General features: G+C 34.7%; 1 protein-coding gene across 5 annotated transcripts in view; it reads right to left on the minus strand.

Annotated features, from left to right (window-relative positions):
* The window catches only part of IKZF2 (IKAROS family zinc finger 2), a 154,229-nt gene that overhangs the window by 13,792 nt on the left and 112,537 nt on the right, over window positions 1-27,900 (minus strand). For 4 of the 5 annotated variants that reach the window (XM_030803544.1, XM_030803545.1, XM_003254034.2 and 1 more), the window contains 2 exons: window positions 8,548-8,685; window positions 374-517 (listed from right to left, as the gene is read on the minus strand). In XM_030803544.1, the coding sequence (XP_030659404.1) occupies window positions 374-517; window positions 8,548-8,685 (282 nt within the window). The remainder of the gene's footprint in view (window positions 1-373; window positions 518-8,547; window positions 8,686-27,900) is intronic. The other variant, XM_030803546.1, reaches the window with a different exon arrangement.

Raw genomic sequence — 27,900 nt, forward strand, 5'->3', positions numbered from 1 at the left:
AGCTAAAAACCTGACACTAATGAAAATTTTAAAACAGATTACAAAACTGGCCAATAGGCTGGACCATTTCTCTTCTGTATGACTATTTTTTAAAGAAATTAATATTTTCTATTTTACATGTGATTTCACTTTATATATCATCATATTTTGAGATGGTGACCACTATCAGTCTTTATCTCTCATATGTGTTTGTGTGTGTTGGTGTAAGTGTGGTGTACACAGAGTGTCAGAGAGTAAAAAAGAATAATGGAGAAAAGAGATGGGTATTTATTTCATGAACTGAAACACACCATATATATTTCTAATACATGGGAACTTGCCTTTTCCTATTAAAATCACTTTGCAAAGAAACAAACGCATTTGTAATGCTTACCCACAAACTTTTGTGGAGTGGAGCTTTTACGTTTTCCCATATTCCCCGTGAGCTTCTCTATGACAGCAGGTCTCTCAAAAGGCACCAGAGAAATATTGTTGTCCATAATAGGCTCTTGTTCCTTACAATCTTCCATAGGAGGTACTATACAAAACCATAGAAAAATGCAATCTGATAATTTCTTCAACATTTTGGATGATACAAAGCTGGATTTGCCATCTCAATATGTGTTATAAAAGCTAGTATGCTTGAATAGAAGCAAGTAGAAAGAATACCCTCTAGTGTGAAAGTCTACTCTTTAAATTTGCACACACACATATACACCAGAGGATTTGTTTTTATTTGAGTCTCTCTTAAATCCATGACATACACTGTTGCCACTATTGGTGGCAAACTTGTTCATGTGGTTTCTCATCTTATTCCCCTGAAAGTGTTTTTAGCATTGACTAAAATCAATACTACTTTTAAGACTGCACTATTTTCAAGACTTTTAGAGTTTATTTTTAAAAAACAATTTAAGTAAGTCAACTTGTTTGAGAGAAAAGCTTAAACAGACATACAAAATAACAGCACTGTATTTAACTGTTTTTCTTAACCCATGTATTTTCCTGCAGCATATCTCCTATTTGATGAGCTGTTACCCTTATTGGCAGTAGCTTAAATACCTGCACCAAGCAGCCCTCATGAAGAACAGCCAATTCTGAACATGTCTATGCACAGTAAACTGTGGCAGCTTTATGATTGTAATTTATTTTAAAAAGAGCTCTTCAGCAGGAAGAAAAATCCATTTCTAAATTGGCACATTGGCTCACTAAACTACTGCCCTAATTCATTTGACATACACTCTCCAATGCTGTTCCCTATTCATCCCTTTTTTCTAAGTTGCTATGGACTAATCTGTTAGCCCTTAGACACTGACATTCATAGTGCAGACAAAGAACTTAAAACAGTTGTTTTTTGAGTAGAAATACCGCCCTAGGATGTTTAATTATAGGGTAACAACTCAGATAAGGCAAATCAGTTGATTAAAAACAGTGTTCTCAGGAAAGAACATAACTTATTACTTGTTGATTATTGTTGCTTTCTCCAGTTGCACTTGTGCCAGTACTGTTTGGAAACTTAAAGCTTTCATTTCTTAGAATAACTTTACTTGTTCAGTATGCACTGTAAAAATGATTTACTCTGATCCTTTCATTTGTATAGGATAGTCCCACTGTATACAAAAAAAACGTATTCTCATTTATAAGGGGATCCTCTTGGCAGACACAAAAGTAAGTGAGAAAGCAAGAGATGAAAGTTAGGAAAATTGAGTGCACAATTCAGTTGATGTATTTAATAACCAATAGGTTACCAATTTTGAAAAAAATGAAATATAGTGTGAAAAAATGTTTTCACGATTTGGACATGTTTAAAGAAATCAACATTCCATCCAAGTTTTGATTAACCTATAGATGGGTCAGAAAAATTGAATTGTAATCTACATTTAATAAGAAGTCCTCTGGCTATGAATAGCAAGGGATTGTGCAATTATTGGATGTTAATTTGGAAAAAAAGTTTCAAGGTGAGACTGAGGAACAAGGAAACAGATCATTGTCTACACTATATCATTAATGATGTTATCACATTGAAAAAGTATGTCCCAAGATATTATGTATAAAACATTATATTCTCTTTTAGAAACAACTAAAAAAGTTACACGAAAGCAAAAGAGTCAACAAAAAAGCAAAGAATTTCAAAAACATTCAAGGATGACCAATTCACATAAGGGGAGTCGGAAGACTGGCACAGTGGTGATGGTGTGGTGGAGAACAGGTAATGAGATACAAATTGTGGTCAAAATCTTAACTTTTTGTTTGGATGATGGACTTACAAGCACTTACTACATTATTAGAAGTAACAATAAAACTAAAAAGCAGTCCAAGTATGGACCAAAGATGAAAATATGTCAGAGACCAAGATCCAAAATGAAAGAATTTGGCAAGAAAAAAAAATGTTGTTGTAAATTTTGCTAAAAAACTAGCAAAACTGGTTAACGGGTTTGCCCCCGAAATTGAATATGCTAATTTGTTCTGAAATGAGTAGTCCAAAACCTGGCAGTTTTGCTCCAAGTTTCACCCTGAATTTTCATATTTGAACGCATTTAACACTCAAAACAAAACCTGGGTGTGGGAACTGTCCCACACCACATCCACCTCAATTCAGATGATTTGTCCCGAGTTCAATGAAGCTCATGTGAACTGAAAATGATGACTTTGGCAGTGTTCTGATCTAATTTCTACTTTACAATAGCCCTTTTCATGTCAAAAATTGATCTTGTTTCTACCACATCGGCAATAATAATAACTGGCATATACTATGTGCTATGTGATGTTCTAAGGCTTTGCATTTAATAATTAATTTAATTCATCCAGAAACTCCATGAAATAGGTGTAATACCATCTTCACTGTACAGATGAGAATACAAAGACACAGAGATGTTAAGTAATTTCCTCAGGGTTTACATCTAGTTAGTAGAGAATGTTATTACTACTAGGAGTCTGTCTCCAGAGCCTGGCTCAACCATTATGCTATACTACTCTTTGTAGAGGTATTTTGAGTGTTGACTTTTTGTAAACCAGTCAGACATATTTGTAAGGTCTGCCATTGAGTAAAGACCTGATACATTTTTCCTTAATTATGTAACCAATCTGATTTTTTTTTGCTTCATGGATCTGGGTGCAACTCATCAAAATATTTCTGTGTATACATTGCTAGAAACATAAAACAAATTCTCTAGATATCTCAATAATGCATTAATCACATAGACATTAATCTGGGCTAAAAATATACCAATAAGGTGACTTCCCCTGTTTGAACAAACTTTATAACCAAACACCCTCTTTGACCTTATCTTTGAGGTTATAACCAATATAAAAACATAATTCCATTAGATCACTGTTTCATCACATTGATAACCATAAAGGCAAAACCATAAGTGTATTCCCAATGTATCCTTTTGAAAAACCAAACAGTTCACCCAAATTCAAATTCCAAGTCTGAGGGACCTAGATTAGGTCACATGTCTAGCCCCTGAGCAGGAGAGGGCAGAGTACCTGGACTGAGGGTCCCACCACAGCTTTGCAACTGGAAAGTTCTCTAAAGGTAAATGGACACTCTTGTTATGAAGAGAAGGAGGAAGGGATGTCAGGCAGGCAAAAACAACAGATGTCTTATATATTGTTGCAAATTTTCTCCATGTTACCCAATCTAAAAAAAACTTTACAGTTATCTTCGTTATTTTCTTGACAGCATTTGGCAGTGCTGACACTTGCTTTGGCTTCTGTGAAATCACTCTTTCCATGTTCCTACTCTGCTCTTACTCATCTTCATGAAATTTTTTTCCTGCTAGTGTGTTCTTGGCCTTCTTGATGTCTCACTCTGTACTTATCCATATTGCCTTATTAAAAACTACTACATTGGGCCACTACATAAATTATGATGGATCCTGCATCTTTGTTTGTTTCCTACTCAGACCCCTCTCAAGAGCTTGAGATCTATATATTTAACTTCTTCTTAGACAGTTTTACTTGGCTATTTCATAGAGACATAAAAGAATACAGTAAAAGAAGTAAAATCTCCATTTACCTTTCTTTCTTCTATTTTCCTAATTACCGTATCAGTGGATGACACTACTATTTACTCCATCAGCCATGCTGGTCACCTGTGGAAAATCCTAGATTTCTTCCTTTCATCCAGTCTTCGGCCTCTCCTCCTCCCTATCACATCTCTTTACAAACACACACGGAGGTACCCCAAGTGTTTTAGATGCTACATTGGTAGTTGTTCACACATGTTGTTCTTTCTGCAGAAGACACCCTTCTCCATTTATTAGTTCACATTTTTGCTTTTTAAAACTAAGCTCAATCCCAGGAAATTCCTCTTGGATGTTCTGCTGATTTAGGTATGTCCTCTCTGTCTCCATAATGCTTATCACATAGTACTATAATTGTTGTTTTACTGGTCTATCTTCTAATAGCTGGTAAATAACCTCAGGGGTTGCATTCTGTTGTATTTGTGTCTCTAATACCTTTTATGATACAAGAGAGATATAATATTCAATGGATGTTCACTGAATGATGTCACCCAATGGAAATAAGTCAAAAAAGCTTACTCCAAAGTTTGGGGGTGCCCAATAATGCCTCTATACTGTGAAAAAGAACCTCCCTTTCCCAAACAATTCAAAGCATAAACCTAACAATATATATAGATTTTAAGCTGGCTATCCTTGTGCTTTGCACTTTCATTTTCGTCTTTAGGTTTAGGTAAAACAGGTAATAACATAGTTTGATTTTAAAGCTTTTTCTTCAAGCTGAACAGACTTGCAAAAGAAACATAAAGATAATATTGAACAAGATAATCTGCCATAAAACCTAATTAAATAAGATAAATAATCTGCCCTAAAACCCAATTAAATAAATAAGCTCATCAAACCCAATTAAATAATTTAATTCTATAAATAATCTGTCATAAAACTCAATTATTATTTCCAAAACTATGAGTCATGATATTCCTCCTTTTTCCTCAGACTCAATCAACTTTTCTAAGAACATTTTATTCTACCTCCTAAATATGTCTTCAATATTTCACCTTGTTCTCTTCTGCAGTTGCCTTTTCATCTTTTTCTTGGCATTCTCATTTCCAGTCTCTCCTCACACCATACCCCCTGCCCCAGGTAGGCATTTATCATGTATCCTCATTGGAGACATTTTTCTTGATTTGATTACCTCATTAATAACAAATTTGGTTACCCTAGTGGCCCCCCATCAGTTACACAATGAAATTCAAACACTAGATTAGCAGAGAAGACTCTGTCTTTGAATCACAACCTACTAATTCAGAAGCTTCATTTCCTACCACTCCTTAAACTGCAGTTACACTCAACATCAGGGAAGCTGTTCATTATCTTTTATATCTCCAAGCCTCTTCTTCTCCTTGAATATACATTCTCTGTATCCTGCCTGATATATGCAATTTTTACTCATCCCTCATGTTTGGATTGAACACTCCTGCATGTAAGAAGCCTCTCTTGACTTTTCGGGAGTTAGGTTAATTCTACATCTATGTTCCCAGAGAACTGTGTATGCATCCTTATTAGAGCTTTTGTTTCATTTCATTTTATTTTTTTAAAGTATGTATTTCCTACCAGACTATAAAGTAAGTGTATTAAAAAACTGTGTCCATTTATTTTTATACCCCAGAATGTTCTATATAACTTGGCACATAGTAAGCTCTTGATAAATGTTTTCTGAGTAAAGTGAAAATGCCTCTTTTTCTTTAAAAAATTCCATACTAGAAGAACAACATGGGGAAAAAACGTGTTTTGGAAAACAGAGACTAGGAAATATAACTATGTCAGATATTTTTTAAAAACGAGTAATAGTTAAATCATTTCATGGAGCTAATGGCAACCAAAATGATAGCAACTCTCATATCTACCACAAAAAAGAAAAACAAATAAATAAGATACAGCAAGAGAAGGGGATAAATATAAGTTTCATCGTGGTTCTGTTTAAAAAGAGACATATGTCAAGCTATTTATATGAGACATAGGTTAATGATGACCTCTAGCAGCATTTTACAGAACCATGTTTTTCTCTCACAGTATTTATCAACTCCTAACTCGTATGGCCAATTTCCCATTGGGCATGTTAATAACAGGTAGAGGAGATTAAGGATAATCTCAAATTATTGTTATAACAAACCCAGAAAAAGTACGGTATGAAATGGCATGAATGTAAACTTATGTGGTTAAAACGATATCCAGTATTTCAGAATATTTGGTTCTATAAATGATACCAGAAACTACCCTCAATCCCTTCTGCTCTTTGGTTTTACCCTCTGCTCTACCTACCCAGTGCCCCTGCCTCTTTCCCACTTTCCCCTACTTGGTTCCAGCTTTAGCACCACCTGTAAAGGGCCTATGCCTGTGGAGGGCTAAGCAATCTGGGGAATAGGGGGTAAGACTGAGGCCCCAGTTGTTTAGAAGACATGTCTTTGCTTCCTCCAAAATATACTTGTTTAAGTTTTTTGTTAGCATTTGATTCTCTAAAAGTTCAATCTGCCAACAGATAATTCAATGTTGATTATAATAATTTATTTACATTTTACCTCCCTATTACCATATAGTCTTTTAGGAGTATGTATGCAATACAGAATTCCATAAATAACTAGGAATGCAAAAATAATAAATAAAGTTGGAAATGCATAACCCCATCAAATGTCAGAACTGCAATGGGAGAACATAACATAGAAAAACTAGTAGCAATGCCATAAGGTGTTTGGGGAAGATTTGATACTCCCCCAAGCTTCCATCAGCTTCCTGCCTCAATTTACCCTTAAATCCAACAATTTAAATAGTAACAGTGTATTCGGTCCGGTCAGCAAATGAAACTTCTAATGCTTAAGTTATTGCTGGTAAATAACAAATTTATAGGGAATAGCACATTTACTGTTATTCAGTTATTTAATGTTCTCAAATGTTAACAGTAAAGCAAACCATATATTGGGCGTTTATTACATATCCAATCACATTTAATCCTCAAATCCAGCCTATGAGTAACACACCCAGACACCATGTAGCCAGAGCAGGTTTGGCAGACTCCGAGACACACCATTTTGTAATCTCTATGTTCTAGATCCTATGCTATCATCATCAGCCCAGGTAATGCAAGCTTGAAATATCAAATTTACCAAGACTTGACACACAGATAGGTTTGTAAAAAATGTTAATGATGATAATATAAAAATAAATGGACTTGATCACAAATCAATAGAATTAGATTGTTTAGATTATAGAAACTAGAAGGAAATGCTTTAGTTGTTCAGGATAACAAAAATTTTAAATTAAAAAAATTCCCAATTCAACAACACATAATCACTAGCTGTCCAACAAACACAGTTCCATAGTATATACTCTATAAAACAAACAGAAAACCCCAGAAATAATCCTTGACCTGGCTATGTCCAAGCCAATACATAGATGTTTATATTTTAAAAGTTACTGTAGCAATCCCCAACTATACCATTTAATACTGGGCAAAACTTTTTTAAATAAAAGATATACAAGTGGCCAGGTGCAGTGGTTCACACCTGTAATCCCAGAACTTTGGGAAGGCAAGGTGGGCAGCTCACCTGAGGTCAGGAGTTTGAGACCAGCCTGGCCAACATGGTGAAACCCCGTCTCTACTAAAAATACAAAAATTAGCCAGGCCTAGTGGTGCATGCCTATAATCCCAGCTACTTGGCAGGCTGAGGCAGGAGAATCACTTGAACCAGGGAGGCAGAGGTTGTGGTGAGTTGAGATCGCGCCACTGCACTCCAGCCTGGGTGGCAAAGTGAGAGTCCATCTCAAAAAAAATAAAATAAAATAAAAAATAATTTAAAAAAATAAATAAAAGATATACATGTACTAATAAGTTGAGATTTTTGTCTTTGTATAAATAAAACTTATCAGTATACAAATCTAATTAGTAAGACAAGATAGACACTACAAATCTTAAGAACTGAAATTCATTATTTTCCTATATAAGGCTGATTATTAAAATTAACTTTTCAGGAACAGAGAATTATTCATTGATAAACCTTAGGGATTGCCTTCCTACCTGCCGTAGTGTATTTAGAGATCAGGATGTTTTGCTTGGAGAATGTTTTTTGTGGAGAGAGATTGTGTCTCATTTTGGTCTAGATTGTTTTGCACATTGTAGAAAGCAAAATCAGTAATTTCTCAGAAAAATTAAAGGACCGATTGGAGAAATTTCAGATTATATGACTGATCACACTTACCTAACAGAGATGAAAATATTCAAATAACCAATTCATTCTTTTAGGCGGCCTACAAACTAACGTGGAACCAGCTCTAACTATCTGGTTAGATAAATGAAAAAGAAGAGTAAATAGTACCTTCCTTTGGTACATGAAAGGTTGGTTGTCAGTATTATGCTAATTCAAATGTTATCAGAAATAATTTTGGAGTATTGCAAAATTTCAATATAGATTATTTGCAATGTATCCCAAAGCTCAACTCATTTAAGTTAAAGTGATCTAAAATAGTTTTAAACAGCATAAGATTTTATCTTCATGTTGAACTACAAAAGCAGTAGGGGGAAATAAAAATGATGAATCCAGTTTCTACCCACCATGGTGACTCATGACCTGCCCAGCAGCCTCCATGCTGACATTCTGGAGATAGTTGTGGCAGCGTTCCTTGTGCTCCTCCAGTGAACTGCGCTGCTTGTAGCTTCGTCCACAGTAGTTGCACTTGTGAGGTTTACCCACTGTGAAGAGAACTCAAGGTCAGTGTGCTGTTAGTCTCATCAACATTCAAAGCAAAATTAATAGCTAACTTTTGATAGTCTGGAGGAAGCACTCATATAATTTTCAGACTTAAATCTCTTCCCCCTTTACATTCCAATTTTGGTAAGAAAAGATAATACATTTCTACCAAGACTAAAAGACAAGAAGAGAGGTAGATCGTACCTCTGGCAACAGAGGAAATACTGAATCAAATTCTTGCTCTGACTGTATTCTAGACCTTGAGGGCCTGATGATCAATCTTCAAATTATCTGACTCTTAATACACTGACTCTTAGCTTTGACTCATTCAAAAGACAAATCAGGAGTATCTTAGATACATCATGAGTTGTGTTTTTTTTTTTTCTTTTCGGGTAAGGGCAGAGAATTTTACAGAAGGAAACTTAAAATGCAACAACTTGAAATGTCATGGTTTAATAAAGAGATTATTCTTGGGTACCAAGAAGATTAAAAAGAACTCAAGTGGTGAGAAAAAGTACAGATGAAAGTAAAGTTTCCTTTCCTTTCACCTTGGTAGCAACTATTCACACATGCAAAATTTTGTGGCAGATAAGTATATTCTCCCTCATCAGCTTTTATAATACCAAGAATTAACCTACTAGGTGCTTTGAGTCAGGATTATTACACAATATGTAGTTACGAAATGACAGTAATAGTTTCCAAAACATCTCACATTCAGGAAATGAATTATTCCCTAATAGCTAGGGAGCCATTATCTCAGTGTCATTATCTCAATACATCTGTTAAAATACTAATATGTTCAGTAAAAAAAAAACTTTAAAAAACAAAGAAGAAAAATAGAATCTCTATGGAAAGAAGCATGTTTTAATGCATGACTCTTCATAAGGACATCACAGAGCACTTTGACTCTTAGTTTTGAATGAATACAGAACAACATAAAACCCCAGGTGGTATGTGCCAAAGCCCTCAGTAGAAAAGCACAGTGTGATCCAGGCCCATGTCTCTATTTGACTCCCATAGGAATTATTTAGTTTTGCCCAGAGAATAACAGACAACTCGTTTTCATGACCAAAGATAGCATCCCTAACTCCAGTTACCTTATAAACCCATGCTATCACATTGGTCACAAGAGGAACTGAAATACTGTAACAAGGCAAGGTATTCATGGCTGCCTAAAAGTTTCACTGTACTGATGAAAAAGAAAACTACACCAAACCTTTAGATTGTAATTGAGGTACACATAAATTAAGATCAGTTATTTCATAATCATAACTGTTTGTAAACTATCATAAAAGCTATTTATGGAGTGATTATTCATTTTTTTAAAAATGCTTGGCAAACCAGCTTCTATTTTTCAGAACCATGGATTTCTGGGAAGTAGCTGAGAATACTGTGCAGAACTTATATCACCATGTGACAGCATTAAAAATACAAAAAATAAGTTTTGCTGAAATCATCTAGTGTAAATAATATAAATAAATTTACATGTAATTATGTTCCAAGATATGGGACTACATAACAAAAAGTATCTGTTTGCTATTACCATTACTCAATTTTGGGTTCTTCTGTAACATTTCTCTAGAAATAGTAATGAATTTACACTGAACAAGCTTATTAACCAATTAGTACTTATTAAGCACTTACATCAAAGCTAATAGCCTGCTGTAAACTACTTCAGTCATTTCCTGGTCTTCCCTGGTATTAGTCCCATCACATTATGATGCCTCTGTTGTACTATAAGCATATTCTCCTATACTTTCTTCCCCTTATTTCTGTAAGCAATCATTATACCTTCTCAATTTAATTGAAACATGGTTTTTCATTCTACTCCCCTTGGCTCACAACCCTCTAACAGTCCCAACTCACCTGATAAGGAAAGACATGTAGTTTTTACTGTTTTCTACTCATTTTTTACTACTCTCATTACTATCCCATCCTCTTTATTTCAGCTTCTCCCATTTTGTCCTCTATTTTAAAGCATCACTCCTTCCTCTTCATCCCATCATTCAGTCCAACAGGGATTTCAGTTGGGCTTTGTTTTAAAAGTATGACCTTAATTTTCCCAATTCTTCATCTCCATTCTATTCCAGCAACCCAAGTATTAGGTGACATGTTGGATTTGGACATTTCTTACAACTATTCTATTTCCAATAAATTTGCTCTGGAGACAATCTATCCTTTTACCTCTCTCATTCATTCAATAACAGACTACTATGCATCAATGCTCATGAGGCTAAAATGTAAGGTGGAAAACAAATTCCCATGGTGCCTATCCATATGCAACTGACAGTCTGGCGAGGAAGACAAGACATTTAAAAAATACACAAGCAATATATTACAAATTGTGGTGGTTACATGGAGCAAAAGAATGGTGTTGTAGTATAACATGGGGAAACTAGTTTGAAAAGGTTGAACAAGAAAGTCTGTTTGAAGTAGGAACATTTCAGGTGATAACTGAAGAAAAAGTAGTCATTATATAATTGGGGAGTGAGGGTGGAAAGGCAGGATTTCAGGATTTCTGACCTGTAGTCATTTATTTTCCTCTATATACTTAGCTCCTTCAAAGTCTACATTCTGCCCTTACTACTCTTTGAAAATTGTTTTCAGACATTGCCAACAATCCCTGCAAATTAAATGGCTCTACTATCTCCACAAGACCATGTCCTATCCATTTCATACTATTTCTTAAAAATAAAGTTCATAAAAATATTGTTTATACATGTGTTTATCTGTACATGAGTTTATCTGTAAATACATAATTAATATGTATAACATATATATTCATATAAAAGGACCAATATTTCACTACCTTTATTTCTATAATAGTTATTATTATTATTATTATTACTACTACATATTGTCACCAACTGAAGCAGACTTTTTCTGGTATTATTGAAACATTTTTGAAAAGTCAATGGTCTCTGAATCACTAAATCCATAGGCTTTTATTAACCCTCTATCTTCCTAATCTCTTGGCCACTATCAAGCTTTCTTGTGTCTTGGGTCTCCTGTTTTAGCGTCTGAGATCAGATCCTACATTCCCCTTCACTGCTTCTTAGTTTTTTCCTAACTTGCAAATATGTTATATACATCCCTTCAGATATTGTTCTCAGTACAATGTTCTCCCTTGTTGCTCTCTGAATGAAGTGCTCATTTTTATGAAACATCCACATCAGGCCAAGAATAATTTCCCATGTTTGTAAGCTCCAACTGGTCATGTATATCTTTCAGTATCTGAGTGAATCCCTTCCCTACAACCAAAACAAAGAGCATTAGGACATAGCTGTCTCCTCTGCTCTCAAAGAACTCTGTTCATACTCTGTTGATGCATTACTTATAACAACTGTGTTGTAATTAACCATTTGATACCTATTTATCTCCCTAGTCCAAATGATGAGCTTCATGAGGACGGAGATCTTGTTTTACTCAATTTTAAATTGATAATACATATCGAGTTATTAAACATAGGAAACAATATGTATTTGCTGAATGACTACTTCAAATCCATACTTGCAACTGCCTTTTGAGTCTTGCCTCATGGATATTCCCCCAAAACCAAATCAAACATTCAAGATACCCAAAACTATCTTCCTCCACAAAACTCCCTCTTTGTTCTGACTGCCCTTCTTTGCTAGTGTTACCACTGTTCTAACACTCAAGATTCACAACAATGCACCTACTTTTGTTACCTTCTACCTCTTTTCCTACTTCCAAATAGCTGCTAAATTCTATATACTGGACTCGTAAAATGATTCTCAAGTTGATCCCTTCTTTTCATTCTCACAATCAATATCCTAGTTCAGGCTTTCATTATTGCTCACCTGGGCCTGGCATAATAGACTTCAAATAGGCTTTCTCTTCCCATGTGTAATTATTTTATTCCTCTCTCCAACAACCTTCAATAACTGTTAAGTTTTATTGAACTAAGTCGAAATCCCTTTCCCTGGCATTCAGCACTCTATACAATCTGGTCCCAAAGCACACATCCCACTCCTACCCCAGGCCCCAGTCAAAATTACTTTGCACCTACACTTCTGAGTCTTGTTTGTTGCTGTAATGGCCTCATATGATTTCTACCTCTTGAAATCCTCCACATCCTTCCACTTCCAACCTCCTTAACTCTGTTCCATTTTAAAGTGATCTTTCTCACTAAAGAACTATTCCTGTATTGACCCTCATGCTTAGAACACTTCCAACACTCTATCACTCTATCTTATATTATTTGTGACTTTTATACTGGTATTTACACACTAATTTTCATCTCCATGTTAGATCTTGACCTTTTTGAGAAATTATAACAATATCTTATGTATCTTTGTAACCTCCAAAAAGTTTAGCAGGGTGCTTTGCTCATAGAAAGAACTAATATGTGGAGTTTTTATGAATGATATCATTTCCAAACTCTTTAAATAGCTTTCTCTCATTAGTTTTTCTTAAATCTTTTTCTAATTTCAAATGTAAAATATTCATATAAAATTTTTTCAATCACCAGTAAAATCCATAATTATATCATTTAGAAATAACTGTCTTTGGTATTTCTGTATTATCCTCTTGTGTTTTTTTAATGCACGCAAAGATAAATTTTGGTATGAAAATGAGTTATTTTATACACTGTTATTTTATAACCTGCTTATTTTGCGGAACAATATATTTTGAACATTTCCCCATTATTATGAAATGATATTTTTGTTGCTGCTGTTAGGTAACATTTTCTCCCAGATTCTAGATTTATGGTAATGCTGAATTATTCAGTTTGCTTAGCATCCTGAGTCCTTTTCTTTTATCACTTTAATGATTATTTTTCTTTTTACCATCGTTAGATATGCCCATAAAAAAAATCAAATAGTCCCAAGTGGCATTTAATGAAATACATAGTCTCTTCCCCATGCTGCCCTACCTGCCCCCAAGCAATCTAATCAAAATCCCAAAAAGCAACCATTTTCAGCTCCTTCTTCTGGTGATTATATTCATATTTCTAAATAATATATGGGTTATTTTTATTCATCAGGTTTAGAGATAATCTATTGCTTCTCTGTCCTGGTAGTTAAGGTTCAGCTCTCTTACAAACACCCTCTCAATTCTCACTTCTGTGGTCTTTCAATAGTTACATAATCATTTCTGATTAATAGTATAGAAATGGAAATTTCCAGTAGTCATAGAAATATTAATCATAACACACTATTTGGCTCAACAGTGATTACATTTCCTTTTCTGTGCAGCTCTTAATTTTTCCTAGAGTTAATAATCGTCTCACTTTTTATTTTGCTTGTGTTTCTGTATCCAGTGCCACTTACCCCCGCTCTGAGGTTCTCACACCTTACTGATAACTGTTCTAAACACTCAGAGTCCAAAACAACGTCATAGGTCCTTGCCAATCCCACTTTCCTCTTGCCTTCTCACAACCATTGGCATCCCTTTCTCCAGTTGGAACTGATGGTACCCTGGGTTTATTACAGAGTTGTTATCCAGAACTTTCCTTTGTCCCCCTCATGATTAGTCTTCTGCTGCCTGAATCCCATGTTTTCCTCTTCGTTGGGTTTAGAATTTCCAGATTGAAAGTCATTTTCTCTTAACATTTTGAAGACTTTTTTTCACTGGGCTACTAACCTCTAAAGTTTCTTTTTTAAAGTATTATATAAATGTAGCTTTATATGTGGCCTGTTTGTCTGAAAGCTCTTAGTAACTTCAGTTTGTCCATGATATTCTGAAATTTCTGAAATATTAGTGTATGTCTCTGGTCTAAATTCTCTAATTTGGATGTTTGTCCCTTACCTCTCAAGAAATATGTGTCTGTACTATATATAATAAGTATATACTATTTCACATATTGCAGAATATTTACATATATACAGATATAAAACATATAAATATATGTTTAACATCTATTCACATAATTACTGTAGTTGTCAAAAGTCTATGGCTATTTCAACTTAATTTTTATATATGGCATAAGAGTCTTAGACCATTTTTTTCAAAAATACAGGTATTCAGTTGTTCTAGACCCATTTATAGAAAATATTATCCTTTCCCCCCTTAAATTATCTCAGTACCTTTGTTGAAAATCAACTGATCAATTTGGGTTCTATTTCTGGACTCTATTCCATTCCATTAACCTCTATGTCCATCCTTAAACCAACAGAGCAAGTCTTAGGAATAAATTTGGAATCAGCAGTGCAAGTCATCCAAATTTGCCTTTTGAAAATTATTTTGGCTATTTTAGGTCTCCATTTCCAAACAAAGTTTGAAATCAGTTTGCCAATTTCTGTTAAAAAGCCTGTTGGGATTTTGACTGAAATTGCCTTGAACTGACAGACTCAATTTCAGGAGAAACCAACATCTTAACAATACTGAATCTTTTAACTCATGATAATGTCTCATCTCTGCATTTATTGAAGTCTTTTATCTCAGCAATGTATTAGGATTTTAAGTGCACAGTTCTTACACATATTACTTAATTTAACTCTAAGTATTTCATACATTTTGGGATGTTATAATCAGTGGCATTGCTTTCTAAATTCCAATGTCCAACTGTTCCTCCCTAGCATATAGAAATACATTTGATTTATTCTCAGTATGTCAAAGAAATATTTGCATTACCATGTTTATTACATCATTTCACAATAGCCAAGACATGGAATTAACCTAAGTGTCCACATTTTCTTATTACACTCATCAAATGATGACCATCATGATGAGGAAGTTCTTTTCTACTCTGTTGCAGAGAATTTTTATAATATGTGAATGCTGAATTATGTCAAATACTTTTTATGCAACTTTAAAGATAGACTAAAATCTTTTTTTAGTCTGTTAATATGGAAAATTACATTGAGTGATGTTTTTTCACCCAATGTTAAACCAACTTTAAATTCCTAAGATAAATCCCACTTGGTCATGATATATTATCATTTTTATATATTCCAGATTCAATGTGTTAAAATTTTAAGGACTTTTGCATCTGCATCATGAAGAATATCGTTATGCAGTATTTTTTTTCTTGTAATGTCTGTGACTTTGGTGTCAGAGTAATGCTGAACATAATAATTTGTTTGGAGGCCTCCCTCCTCCCTTTTCCATTGTCTGGCAGAATTTGTTCCTTTAATGTTTTTCTTAAATTATATTTTCCTTAAATATTTAACAGAATTTACCAGTGAAGTCATCTGGAGTTTTCTTTGTGGGAAGGTTTTTAACTTCAATTTCAATTCGTGGAATAAATGTGGGCTATTCAGTGTGTGTATTTCTTCTTGAATGAGAGTCAATAATTTCTATGTTTTATTTCATCTAGCTGAATTTGACATAAAGTTGTTCACAATATCCCCACATTATGCTTCCAATGGCTACAGGATTTTTAGCGATTTCCGGTTTTTATTCTAGATGATGCCAAATTATGTCTTCTTTTAATATTGATTGATCTTGCTAGAGGTTTATCTATTTTATTGATCTTTTCATATAATCAGCCTTCAATTTCACTTACTTACTAATGGGATGGTATGCCCAACAAGGCATACCCAACAAGGCATACCATCCCATTAGTAAGTAACTGTGGCCATCTAAGGATGAAAAAACAAAACGAAACCCTGTTTCGGGTTTCAATTTATATATTATAATTTTCCCAAATGGATAAAAAGTTGTTAGGGCATAAATCATTATTAAGTTGTTTAGACCTTACTACTTAATAAAATGAAACTGTTCAGTATTACTTTTAGCCCTAAATGCACATTGACAAAATTATTAAGACACTACAGTTACAATGAACCAAGAAAGTTTGGGAAACACGGAGCTAGGTAATAAAATGTAATTTGCATTTCTTTTACACTTGCATTAGTGAAACTAAATATGAAACAAAAAAATTATTAGCCATTTGTATGCTATCCTTTCAAATGATCTATTTCATGCCTTCACCTATTTTTAAATTATGGTCTTACTGCTTTTGTCTTCCTCATCAATTTGTTCGATCTCTGTATATGTTAACGCCTTTGACTTATTTCTTGACTTACCTATTTGACTTATGCTTTTTTTGAGGTTTAGAGGTTTTATATTTTCTTGTGGTCAAAATTGTTGGTAGTTTCCCACGTTGTGATCTCTTTACTGTTTTAAGTTTTAAAATTCTGCCTGATACAGAATTTTTTAGAAATATCCACACCTACTGTTTTTTTCTAAATCTTTAGAAGTCTTAATGACTCTGGGTTCCTTTTTTTAATGAAACGATTAAGTGGGAAAAGAATATTTTAGAAAGGAAACAGATCCCTACCTGAAAAGTGAGATATCTTTCAAAGAGAATCTCTGTATATGAAATCATTTCAGGATAATTAGGTGTCTGTCAAAAATCATTACAGTAAAATAACTTTTATCTCTCTAAGGACAGTTTACTAAAGCAGTTGAGGGTGGGGGGATGAATGTTAAATGTTTAAACAAGTCTGTAAGACAGTATATTTAATGCAGATTTCTTAGAGATTTACAATGTACACAAGCATTATCAAAGGTTCTTTTGGATGTTTAGCTTCAATAACAAAAAAAGCAAACAAACAAAACTTATTTAACCCAATGTTTTCCAAAAAAAACTGTAAATATAGTACAATTTTTTTATTTTAGCAACTAGTAAATTTCGCAAGTAAATAATTTTTTGTGAACATACTGTGAAGAACACTGCATTATGACAATAAAAGAGGCACAAAAAGCCAGCATTAGTACCATTTTTCTTTTTTCTTTTTTTTTTTTTTGTTTGGTGAGACGGCATCTTGCTCTGTTGCCCAGGCTGGAGTGCAGGAGTGTAGTGTCGCCACCTCGGCTCACTGCAACCTCCACCTCCTGGGTTCAAATGATTCTCCAGCCTCAGCCTCCTGAGTAGCTGGGACTACAGGCATGCGCCATCACGTCTGGCTAATTTTTGTATTTTTAGTAGAGACAGGGTTTCACCACGTTGGCCAGGCTGGTCTCGAACTCCTGACCTCAGGTGATCCACCCGCCTCGGCCTCCCAAAGTGCTGGGATTACAGGCATGAGTCACTGCGCCAGGCTGCGTTAATACTGTTTACTCTTCTTCAACAGGATATGCCAGGTGTTGAGCAAAGACATCTAGTTCCTTTAACATAAATTTCTTGAGCACCTCCAGTGTTCCATGTCCACATTCTAGGTGCTGTAGATACAGCATTGAACGAGACAAATGTCATTCCTGCATCCACAGAGCTAACATTATTAACCATCTAAATATTGCCGTTTGTTTTATAATGTAATAACAATGTTCAAAGTAAATTGAAAATCTTATACAGGACACAAACACCAGGAAAAATTTTATATAAAAAAGTATGTATAGGACCTTTAAAGTAAAATCACAGACATTTGAAAGCAAAAGAAAACTGCTTTTTATTGTTTCAGGGACTCTGGAAGAAAAATAGGCACAATTCAAACAAGAAAATGTCTTATGTAAGATTATTTTTATAAGAGTCTAAGTTGTTGGCATCTACTTTTCTATCACTTTAAGTTCACACGTTTCCTCAGATTTCTTGAACTTAACACCTAAAATAAGGAAGCAAAATGGGATTAACAAAACATACATTGTAACATTATTTTGGCAGTGTAACAGTTATGCTTCCCCAGCATTTCCTTATCACATAAAATATTTTATTGCTTATTTTTATCATTGCTAATAAAATAAACAATAAACGGAAGTAGATGCTTAATCTCTCTAAATTTTTACACTTCTGTTAAAAATATATACATATCAATTGTTTATTCATACAACATGTATTTACCAGCTGCCTAAAATGTGACATATATAATCATAATAAAAAACATTATATTCAAAAACCATTTAACCCCTAGGGATGCTCACTTCTTTTCCTGTAAGTGTAACATAAATTATTTAACAGATTGGTTGATGAATTTAGGAAAAAGAGCTAGAGAAAGTATAAAGGTGCAAAAAGTTTTAATGTGGCCAGGAGATGGTAGAGTAAAATCTAAGACACAAGAGAAACAGCAGATATATTTGATACTGTTTCATTATTACAAATGTGCAAAATATTCATTATGGGGAATACAAAGTAAACAGAAAGGCTAGTAAGAATTTACTAGGCATACAGATTAAATGAATAATCCAAATTATATAGACTCTTCCTTTCAATGAGATTTCAATTAATCAAACTACTGGCATATCTTGGAGATATTGCAGGTTGAGTTCCAGCCCATCACAATAAAGAACATATCCTGATAAAGTGGGTCTCTCAGATAACAGTTATGTTTATATCATACCATAATCTATTAAGTGTGCAACAGAATTGTGTATAAAAACAATGTACATACCTTAATTTTAAAAATACTTTGCTGCTAAAAAATGCTAAAGAGGCCAGGTGCAGTGGCTCACACCTGTAATACAAGCACTTTGGGAAGTGGAGGCAGGAGGATCACTAAAGTCCAGGAGTGCTAGACCAGCCTGGGCAACATGATGAAATCTCATCTCTATAAACAATACAAAATTAGCAAAATTAGCCAGGGTGTGGTAGCATGCACCAGTGGTCCCAGCTACTCGGGAGGCTGAGAGGCTGAGGTGGATCACTTGAGCCCAGACAGTCAAGGCTACAGCCAGTTGCGATTGCACCACTGCACTGCACATACATACATACATACACTGTAAAGATAATCTGAGCCTTCAGACTCATAATCTTTCTGGTGGAGGAGGGTGTTGCCTCGATGTCGATGGCTACTGATTGATAAGGCTGGTGGGTTGCTGAAGGCTGGGAAGGAGGTGGCACTTCCTTAATATAAGGCAACAATGAAGTTTGCCACATCAGTCAACACTTCCTTTCACAAAGGATTTCTCTGTAGCATGTGATGCTATTTGATACGATTTTACCCAAAGTAGAATTTCTTTCAAAATTGGATTCAACTCTCTCAAACTCTGCTACTGCTTTGTCAACTAAGTTTATGTAATATTCTAAATCCTCTGTTGTCATTTCAACAATATTCACAGGATCTGCACTAGAAGATTCGATCTCAAGAAACCACTTTCTTTGCTCATTGTAAGAAGCAACTCTTCATCCATTCACATTTTATAATGAGACTGCAGTAATTCAGTCACATCCTCAGGCTCCACTTCTAACTCTAGTTATGTTGCTGTTTCTACCACATCTGCAGTTCCTTTCTCCAATGAAGTCCTGAACCTCCTGAAAATCATCCACGAGGTTGAAATCAACTTCTTCCCAACTCCTGTTAATATCTTGACCTTCTCAGATGAATCACAAATGTTCTCAATGACATCTAGAATTCTGAATCCTTTCCAGAAGGTTTTCAGTTTACTTTGCCCACATCCATCACAGAAATCACTGTCTATGGCACCTTTAGCCTTATAAAATGTATGTCTTAAGTAATAAGTCTTGAAAGTTTAAATTACCCCTTGAACATGGACTGAAGAATATATGCTGTATTAACAGCCACAAAAACAACATTAATCTGCTTGTACATCTCCATCAGAAGTTTTGGGTGACAAGGTACATTGTCAATGAACTGTAATATTTTGAGAGGAATTTTTGTTTCTGAGCAGTGTCTAAACAATAGACTTAAATTATTCAGTAAACCATATTGTAAACAAATGTGCTGTCATCCAGACTTTGCTGTTCCATTTATAGAGCACAGGCAGAGTAGATTTAGCATAATTCTTAAGGACCTTAGAATTTTTGGAATGGTCAGTGGGCACTGGCTTCAACTTTAAGTCACCAGCTGCATTGTCCTACCAAGAGAGTCAGCCTGTCCTTTGAAGCTTTTAACCCAGGCATTGACTTCTCCTCTCTAGATGGCATCTTCTTCTAATAGAAGGCTGTTTTGTCTACACTGAAAATCTGCTATTTATCACAACCACCTTCATTAATTAGCTTAGCTAGTTCTTCTGGATGAATTACTGTAGCCTCTACATCAGCACTTGCTGCCTCACCTTGCACTTTTACATTATAGAGATAGCTTCTTTCCTTAAAACTCATGAACCAACCTCTGCTAGCTTCCAGCTTTTCTTCTGCAGTTTCCTCACATCTCGTGGCCTTCAGAAAACTGAATATTGTTAGGGTCTTCCTCAGGATTAAGCTTTGATTTAAGAGAATGTTGTGGCTGGTTTGATCTTCTATCCAGACCACTGAAACTTTCTCCATAATCAGAAGTAAGGCAGTTTTGCTTTCTTATCACTTGTGTGTTCACTGGAGTAGCATTTTAAATTTTCTTCAATAACATTTCCTTTGCATTCACAACATGGCTGTTTGTCACAGGAGGCCTATCTTTTGGCATGTTTTGCCTGTTGACATACCTTCCTCACTAAGCCTCATCATTTCTAGCTTTTGATTTAAAGTGAGAAATGTGAGTCTTCCTTTCACTTGAACACTTAGAGGCCATTGTACAGTTATTAAGTAGCCTAATTTCAGTATTTTTGCATTTCAGGAATATAAAGGCCAGGAGAGGGACAGAGAGACAGAGAAACTGGCCAGTTGGTGGAGCAGTCAGAGCTTACACAACATTTATCAACACAAACATTTAAGTTTGCCAGCCTGTGTAGGTGTGGTTCGTGGTATCCTAAAACAGTTATAATAATAACAAGAAAGATCACAGATCACAAAACAGACATAATAATGAGCAAATGTTAAATATTGCAAGAATTATTAAAATGTGACAGAGAGACATGATGTGAGCATGTGTCATTGGAAAAATGGTATCAACCGACTTGCTTGGAATTAGGGTTACCACAAACTTTCAATTTGTAAAAAACGCAGTATCTGTGAAGTGCAATAAAGTAAGGCACAATAAAGGAAGTTATGCTTGTATTTCCTTTCATCTGACTTTCTATATTACAATAACTCAGGCTTATGAGTAAGCAAATAATTTGGATAGCAAACAGCTCCCAAAATAATCAGTTCAGAAGCAAATAGCTTGCTCTAACTTATGGAATATTCATATAAAGAATATGTATTTGTATATCCAGAGTGTGGTTTCTTACTTGGATCTCAAATTCTAACCCTAATGCCAGTTGTGTGTGAAGCCTAGGTTAAGTTAAATTAGGAAATAGTTGCACCTAACTCACAGCATTTCTGTGAGTATGTATTTTTTTTAATCCATATGGAAAACTCAAGGTACTTAACACACAATAAATGCTCAATAAGTGGAAAATCTTTCTTTTTCCCTGTAGCAGTCAACACCTTCTAACATATTATATAATTTTTTAACTGATTCTTGCCCATCTCCCCTTATTAAAATGTAAGCTCCACAAAGACAGTCTTGCAGTCCACAATCTCACAGAGCTTACGTTCGAGTGAGGTGGGACGGCACAGACAACATGTGTATAAACTAAACCCCAACATAACCACAGATTCTGATTGAAGCTTTTTATTAAGACAGAGATAGCAAAATAGAACTAAGGGGATGTTTCTGGTAGGTTGCTTATGGATGCCACTATTTTCAAAGAGATGACATTTAAGCTAACATCTGAAAGATAATAAGGCAACTGTGCCAAGATCTTGGGAAAACGCTGAAGGTGTTGACTTCTAGGATCATCCATTAGTTCAAAAACAGTAGGAAAGAATAAAGAAACCTCAGGTTGCAAAGAACCCAGAGTGAGGCATAAAGCAGTAGAAGATCAGACAGGAGAAGTGGGCAGAACCACCAATGGCCATGATTAGTAGTTTGATTTTATTACAGAAGCAATGGAAAACCATTAAAATATTTTAAGAAGAGGAGTGACATGATTTAAATCAGATTTTAAAGTAACATTCTGGTTGCTATCTGGAGAATAGATTGGGAAGCAGGAGTATAGTGGCTGAGAGCAGAGACCCTAGATTCAGACAGACCAGAGCTTATATCTCAGCTTTCATGAGTATATTGGAAGCTGGATAAAATGTAAACATATAGTTATAATGGTATGATTTTTTTGCTATATCAGATCATAATTTTTAAAGTACTCTCATAAATATAATTTATACTATTGTTAGATTTATTTTGTTTTAAGCTGCTATATGTCTTCAAGCATCATGATAGATTTTTGTTTATAAGAGCATGATACGATTCTTGTTTTATTGTGCTGTGGGTGTGTATGTGTGTGTTTGAAATCTAATCCAATAATACATTTTTGCCAAACCGTGGAAAATAAAAGAAAAATAAGGTGAAAGTATAATCTGTATAAGCTGAGGAGGCATACATGTAATAAGTAAAATGACAGACTGTGTGAGGACATTAGGTAACATCTCTTTCTTTAAACTTGACTCTACTTTTCTGCAAAATAAGGCCCTTAAAATGATGCTTGTCACAAAATAAGAACTTATTAAATATACTCATAATTTTTAATTTTTGTAATAGACTAATACTTATCATGTACTAGGAAACATACTCAACCACCATTAACCTCCATGAATCTTTAAAACCTTTCTAGTTAATATAAGAATATTCAAATAAAATAATCTGTCCATTAACTAATTCATTCTATCAACATGGTATATAAGGGATGAAGATGCAAAACAGAATAAGCTCTCTTCTTTGGGATGCTGAATCTAGGACCTTTTATTCTTATCCAGATGCTTATAATCATTATCATCATATTTCTATACAATTTAAAAGGACTCCACTCTGCTAGATTTATGATACCTTACATAAAATTTCAATTGTATTCTAAATATATTTTACATGCTTATGATGAATGATACTTGGTTTTTATCTTTCTTATTTGTCTGATTTTCTACCATTTGAGAGTTTTCTTACAGTATTTGGCAAGATGGTATAGGCTGTGGATGAACAGGTTTCTTTGACTCACATACACAGATCAAGTAGGAAAACTTGAAACAAGTGGTAAAGGTTAGGTTAGAAAAAAATATCCAAACAAAACACACCACACACACACATACAAGTCCCAGTGTGTCATGCCCTTCTGGATACTAGGTGAGTAATAAAGTTTGCATGCAGCCTCTCCACTTCTGTTGTGGAGTTCCAAACATGCCAGGCCTGCAGACTCATGGTGTGGAGGGGAAAATGTGAAATGGCCAAAGTTAAGACTGTCCACACTAAATCCATGCAGGGTACAAAACTGTGGTAGCAAGCTTTGGAATGAGGACAGTGTAGATTATTTAGAACAATGAGAAAGCACCCAAGAATCTTGTCCATTTCTTTAGAACTCCTGAAAATAAAGGAGGAAGGAAAGCTTCCTACAGTAAATTGATCTTCTAAATGACTTGCACCAAAGTGAAAAGAGCTACATAGAATTATAAAAGAAAGGCTTATTAATTCCTTCTAGAAATAGGGTCTGAAAGAAGCATGACTACTACAATTCATAAAAGATGAGATTGTATATGCTATTACATGTTTTACTTTCTTTTATATGAAACATATAATGAAGAGTAGATACATAATGATTATTGTTCTAGGGTAGGGGGAAAGAGGTGCTCTACTCAAATGGGCTGTCTTACAGCTGGCCTGACTGAAAGTGGCTTTTACCTTCTGGGTAAATTTCAATGAGTAGGACCCCAAGTGTGTGTTTTAAGAGTCAAGAATGAAAATCTTAATCCCATCTACTTTCTTCAGTGTTTATTGCAAAGCATACAGTGAGGCACACCAAGGGCATCAGTATCAGAATTTGATGGATGAAATCAGCACAGCACAGTTATGCAAATCATGTGTGCAACTGACACTGCTTGTGTAATTATCATTATAATCCACCTCTATCAGTCACCTCCAGGAAGGAAAGGAGGGGCTGAGGGTGGGGAAAGTTCACACTCGGGAGATCACCCAGAAAGTGGGCCAGGTGCCAGGTCTACAATCAGTTTAAAACAGTTCCTTCTCATGAGAAGCCTGCAGGACAAATTATACTACATTTAATGCACCATCACTATTATGAATGAGCTGCACTGGATTCCATTTGTAAACCAGCATAATTTAATTCCATGTGTCTATCCTTAAAAAAAAAAAAAAGTCATGGTGGCCTTTTTTTTCTTTTTTTTTTCTTTTTTGAGATAGAGTCTCACTCTGTCGCCCAGGCTGGAGTGCAGTGGTAGGATCTCTGTTGACTACAAGCTCCACCTCCCAGATTCACGCCATTCTCCTGCCTCAGCCTCCCTTAGCTGGGACTACAGGCGCCTGCCACCACGCCCAGCTAATTTTTTGTATTTTGAGTAGAGACGGGGTTTCACCGTGTTAGCCAGGATGGTCTTGATCTCCTGACCTCATGATCCGCCCATCTTGGCCTCCCAAAGTGCTGAGACTACAGGCGTGAGCCACCGCATCTGGCTGGTCTGGTTTTAAAATAATGTGAATATGAAAACAACTGATTATCATAATCTTCTGGCCAAGTACCTAATTTTCAGAAATTTTTCAATCATTCCACAAAACTATCAGTACTATTAATATCCAAAGGTGTATAACTTGCAGCTATCCCATCTTATACAAAACATTTTGCATGATACATACACTGAAGAAAGTTATTTATGTACTTTTTTTCTGGAAGTCATTACAAAAAAAAAGTGAAGTAATGTGGAAGCAAATGGATGAAGGATTGAGGGAAAAAGACTTATAAGAAAGACAAGAAAGAGCAGACCACAACACTCAAAAGAAGAGGGGAAGATAATTTAAATAAAACAAAATAGAAACTGGTGTATTATAAAAGAGAGTAAGTAATGACAAATGCTACAGTACATTAGAAAATACTTTAGCTTATGAAATCACTGATCAGTTGTCCATTTAAAGAAACGATGTGCTTGTGATAATAAATTCCTTAGTAAGAGATGACAATGCGTTTAAGGGTATACTACTCTCGTGACAAATTAAGAGACTATTTCTATGAGATTTACAACTAGAGCAACTAACATTATGTTGTTTCTTTAAACAATATGGTCAAAGATGAGCTCCATCTTGATCCAAGCCACATGGTAATTTTTTATTTTATTTTTAAGAAATTTGAAGATGTGAAGAAGACCATCTTGTCTTACCAGTTTCTCCGAGGGCATGTAGCATATACCTTAAAAATGCATGTTAGTTCAAAATTCTATTAAAGATAAATGTGCAAATATATTTAAACATAGGATGAGTCATAATACTTTACAGGAATCTTCTCATAATAAGTAAAGGCATAAGTGAACAAAATATAAACTAGGCTATTTAATTGGGATTTTTAAAAGTCAATATTAGGAACTAATATAAACATTCAATATTTCTGAGCTATTTTTGTGGATAAAATATAGTCCTTGGAACTACAGGGACTTGAAAAATAAAGATAGTCCATATATATATATACTAAAAATGTTTTTTAGTTGGGAGGAAGTTGTTTTAACAGATGGGGATTTATATGGTACATCTGGTCCAGTTACCTTTTATGGAACAGAATAGCTTTTTTTTTTTTTTTTTTTTTTTTGAGACGGAGTCTCGCTCTATCGCCCAGGCTGGAGTGCAGTGGCGCAATCTGGGCTCACCGCAAGCTCCGCCTCCTGGGTTCATGCCATTCTCCTGCCTCATCCTCTCCAAGTAGCTGGGACTACAGGCGCCCGCCACCACGCCTGGCTAATTTTTTTTTGTATTTTTTAGTAGAGAGCAGAATAGCTTTAAACTGACAATTAGACATAAACAACAAACTTCATAAGCTGAAAATTGTCAAACACTGAATAGGTCACAAAGTAGTGTTGTAAAAATCAACATTCCTAAAGTGTTTGGAAGTAAGATAGATATATGTTCAGAATAGTTTAGGCATATCAACCCTAAGTCAAAAGAACTTTGACATTGTAAGGTTCCTCAAATCTCTCTTACTCCAAAATTATGTGATACAGATAACTAATTTTACAAAGTAGTTATTTTTAAGTGATATACACAAATAAATAATTATATGCTCAATGCTGGTTCAATTGAAAGCTAAGGTTTTACTTAGAATTTAATAGCATTATTGAAAATATGAAATAATTATTTTCTTAAAATGAGGATGAACAAAAATATTAGAAAACAATTCCTTTACTTATTTTCTTAAGGACATTTTACTTATAAATCTTTGAAAAATAACTTAGTTTTAGAACAAGTATCTTAAATATATGGTACTCTTAATAAGTATTTGGCGTTTATAGAATATAAGAGACAATGAATAAATGTCTTTGGGAAATTAAGATTTTTAATTTTCAAATGTATTTGGACGATTCCGTTTTTGAGCAATAAATAATTTTCATAGTAATCTGAACCAGTATAATTCTATAGCCAAAATTGAATTTTTCATCTGGCATAAAAATATTTTGAGACTCTATGAGACGCATTCTGTTTTTTTAACTTTTATTTTAAGTTCAGGGGTACATGTGCAGGTTTGTTATATGGGTAAACTTGTGTCATGGGTTTTTTTTTTTTTGTATAAATTATTTCGTCATCCAGGTATTAAGGCTAGTACCATTAGTTATTTTCTTCTGATTCTCTCCTTCGTCCAACCCTCTACTCTCCAATAGGCCCCAGTATGTGTTGTTTCCCTCTATGGAGACACATTCTTACTCATCATTTTTCTCTTTATAATTTATAAAAAGAAATGTTTAACACATATATATGTTTCTCATATGTTAAAATTATACACTCTTCTGTTTTAAACCTTTAATTTGGGTACAGCATAAGAGTATATACAAAATATACCTGAAATGCTAATTAGAAAAAGTATGTAATTCTATTTCCTCCTAGAATTTTTAAAATAACAAGTATGCTAAATATTATTTTGACAATAGGGGTCCAGGGCTTAATTTAAACACTATTTCCCTCAGAGTATTAGATACAATCAAGAAAGTAAAAGGTGTAATATATATAATGTACAAAGTATAGTAATCAAATTTATAAGAATGAAAGAACTATAATCACCTGTAAAACTGAAAAATCTGAGACAAAACTAATAAAAATCATTTTTCTAGCAGAAGCATTGATTCATCATTAAATAGTCACTTAAGGGCGGGCACGGTGGCTCACGCCTGTAATCCCAGCACTTTGGGAGGCTGAGGCAGGCGAATCACCTGAGGTCAGGAGTTCAAGACCATCCTGGCCAACATGGTGAAACCCCATCTCTACTAAAAACACAAAAATTAGCTGGGCGTGGTGGTGCGTGCCTGTAATTCCTGCTACTTGGGAGGCTGAGGCAGGAGAACCACTTGAACCCAGGAGGCAGAGGTTGCAGTGAGCCGAGATCACGCCACTGTACTCCAGCCTGGGCCACAGAGTGAGACCCTGTGTCAAAAAAAAAAAAAAAAAAAGTCACTTAAATCTTAA

This window comes from Nomascus leucogenys, chromosome 22a (genome assembly GCF_006542625.1).
Source record: "Nomascus leucogenys isolate Asia chromosome 22a, Asia_NLE_v1, whole genome shotgun sequence".
In the NCBI taxonomy this organism is placed as follows: Eukaryota; Metazoa; Chordata; class Mammalia; order Primates; family Hylobatidae; genus Nomascus; species Nomascus leucogenys.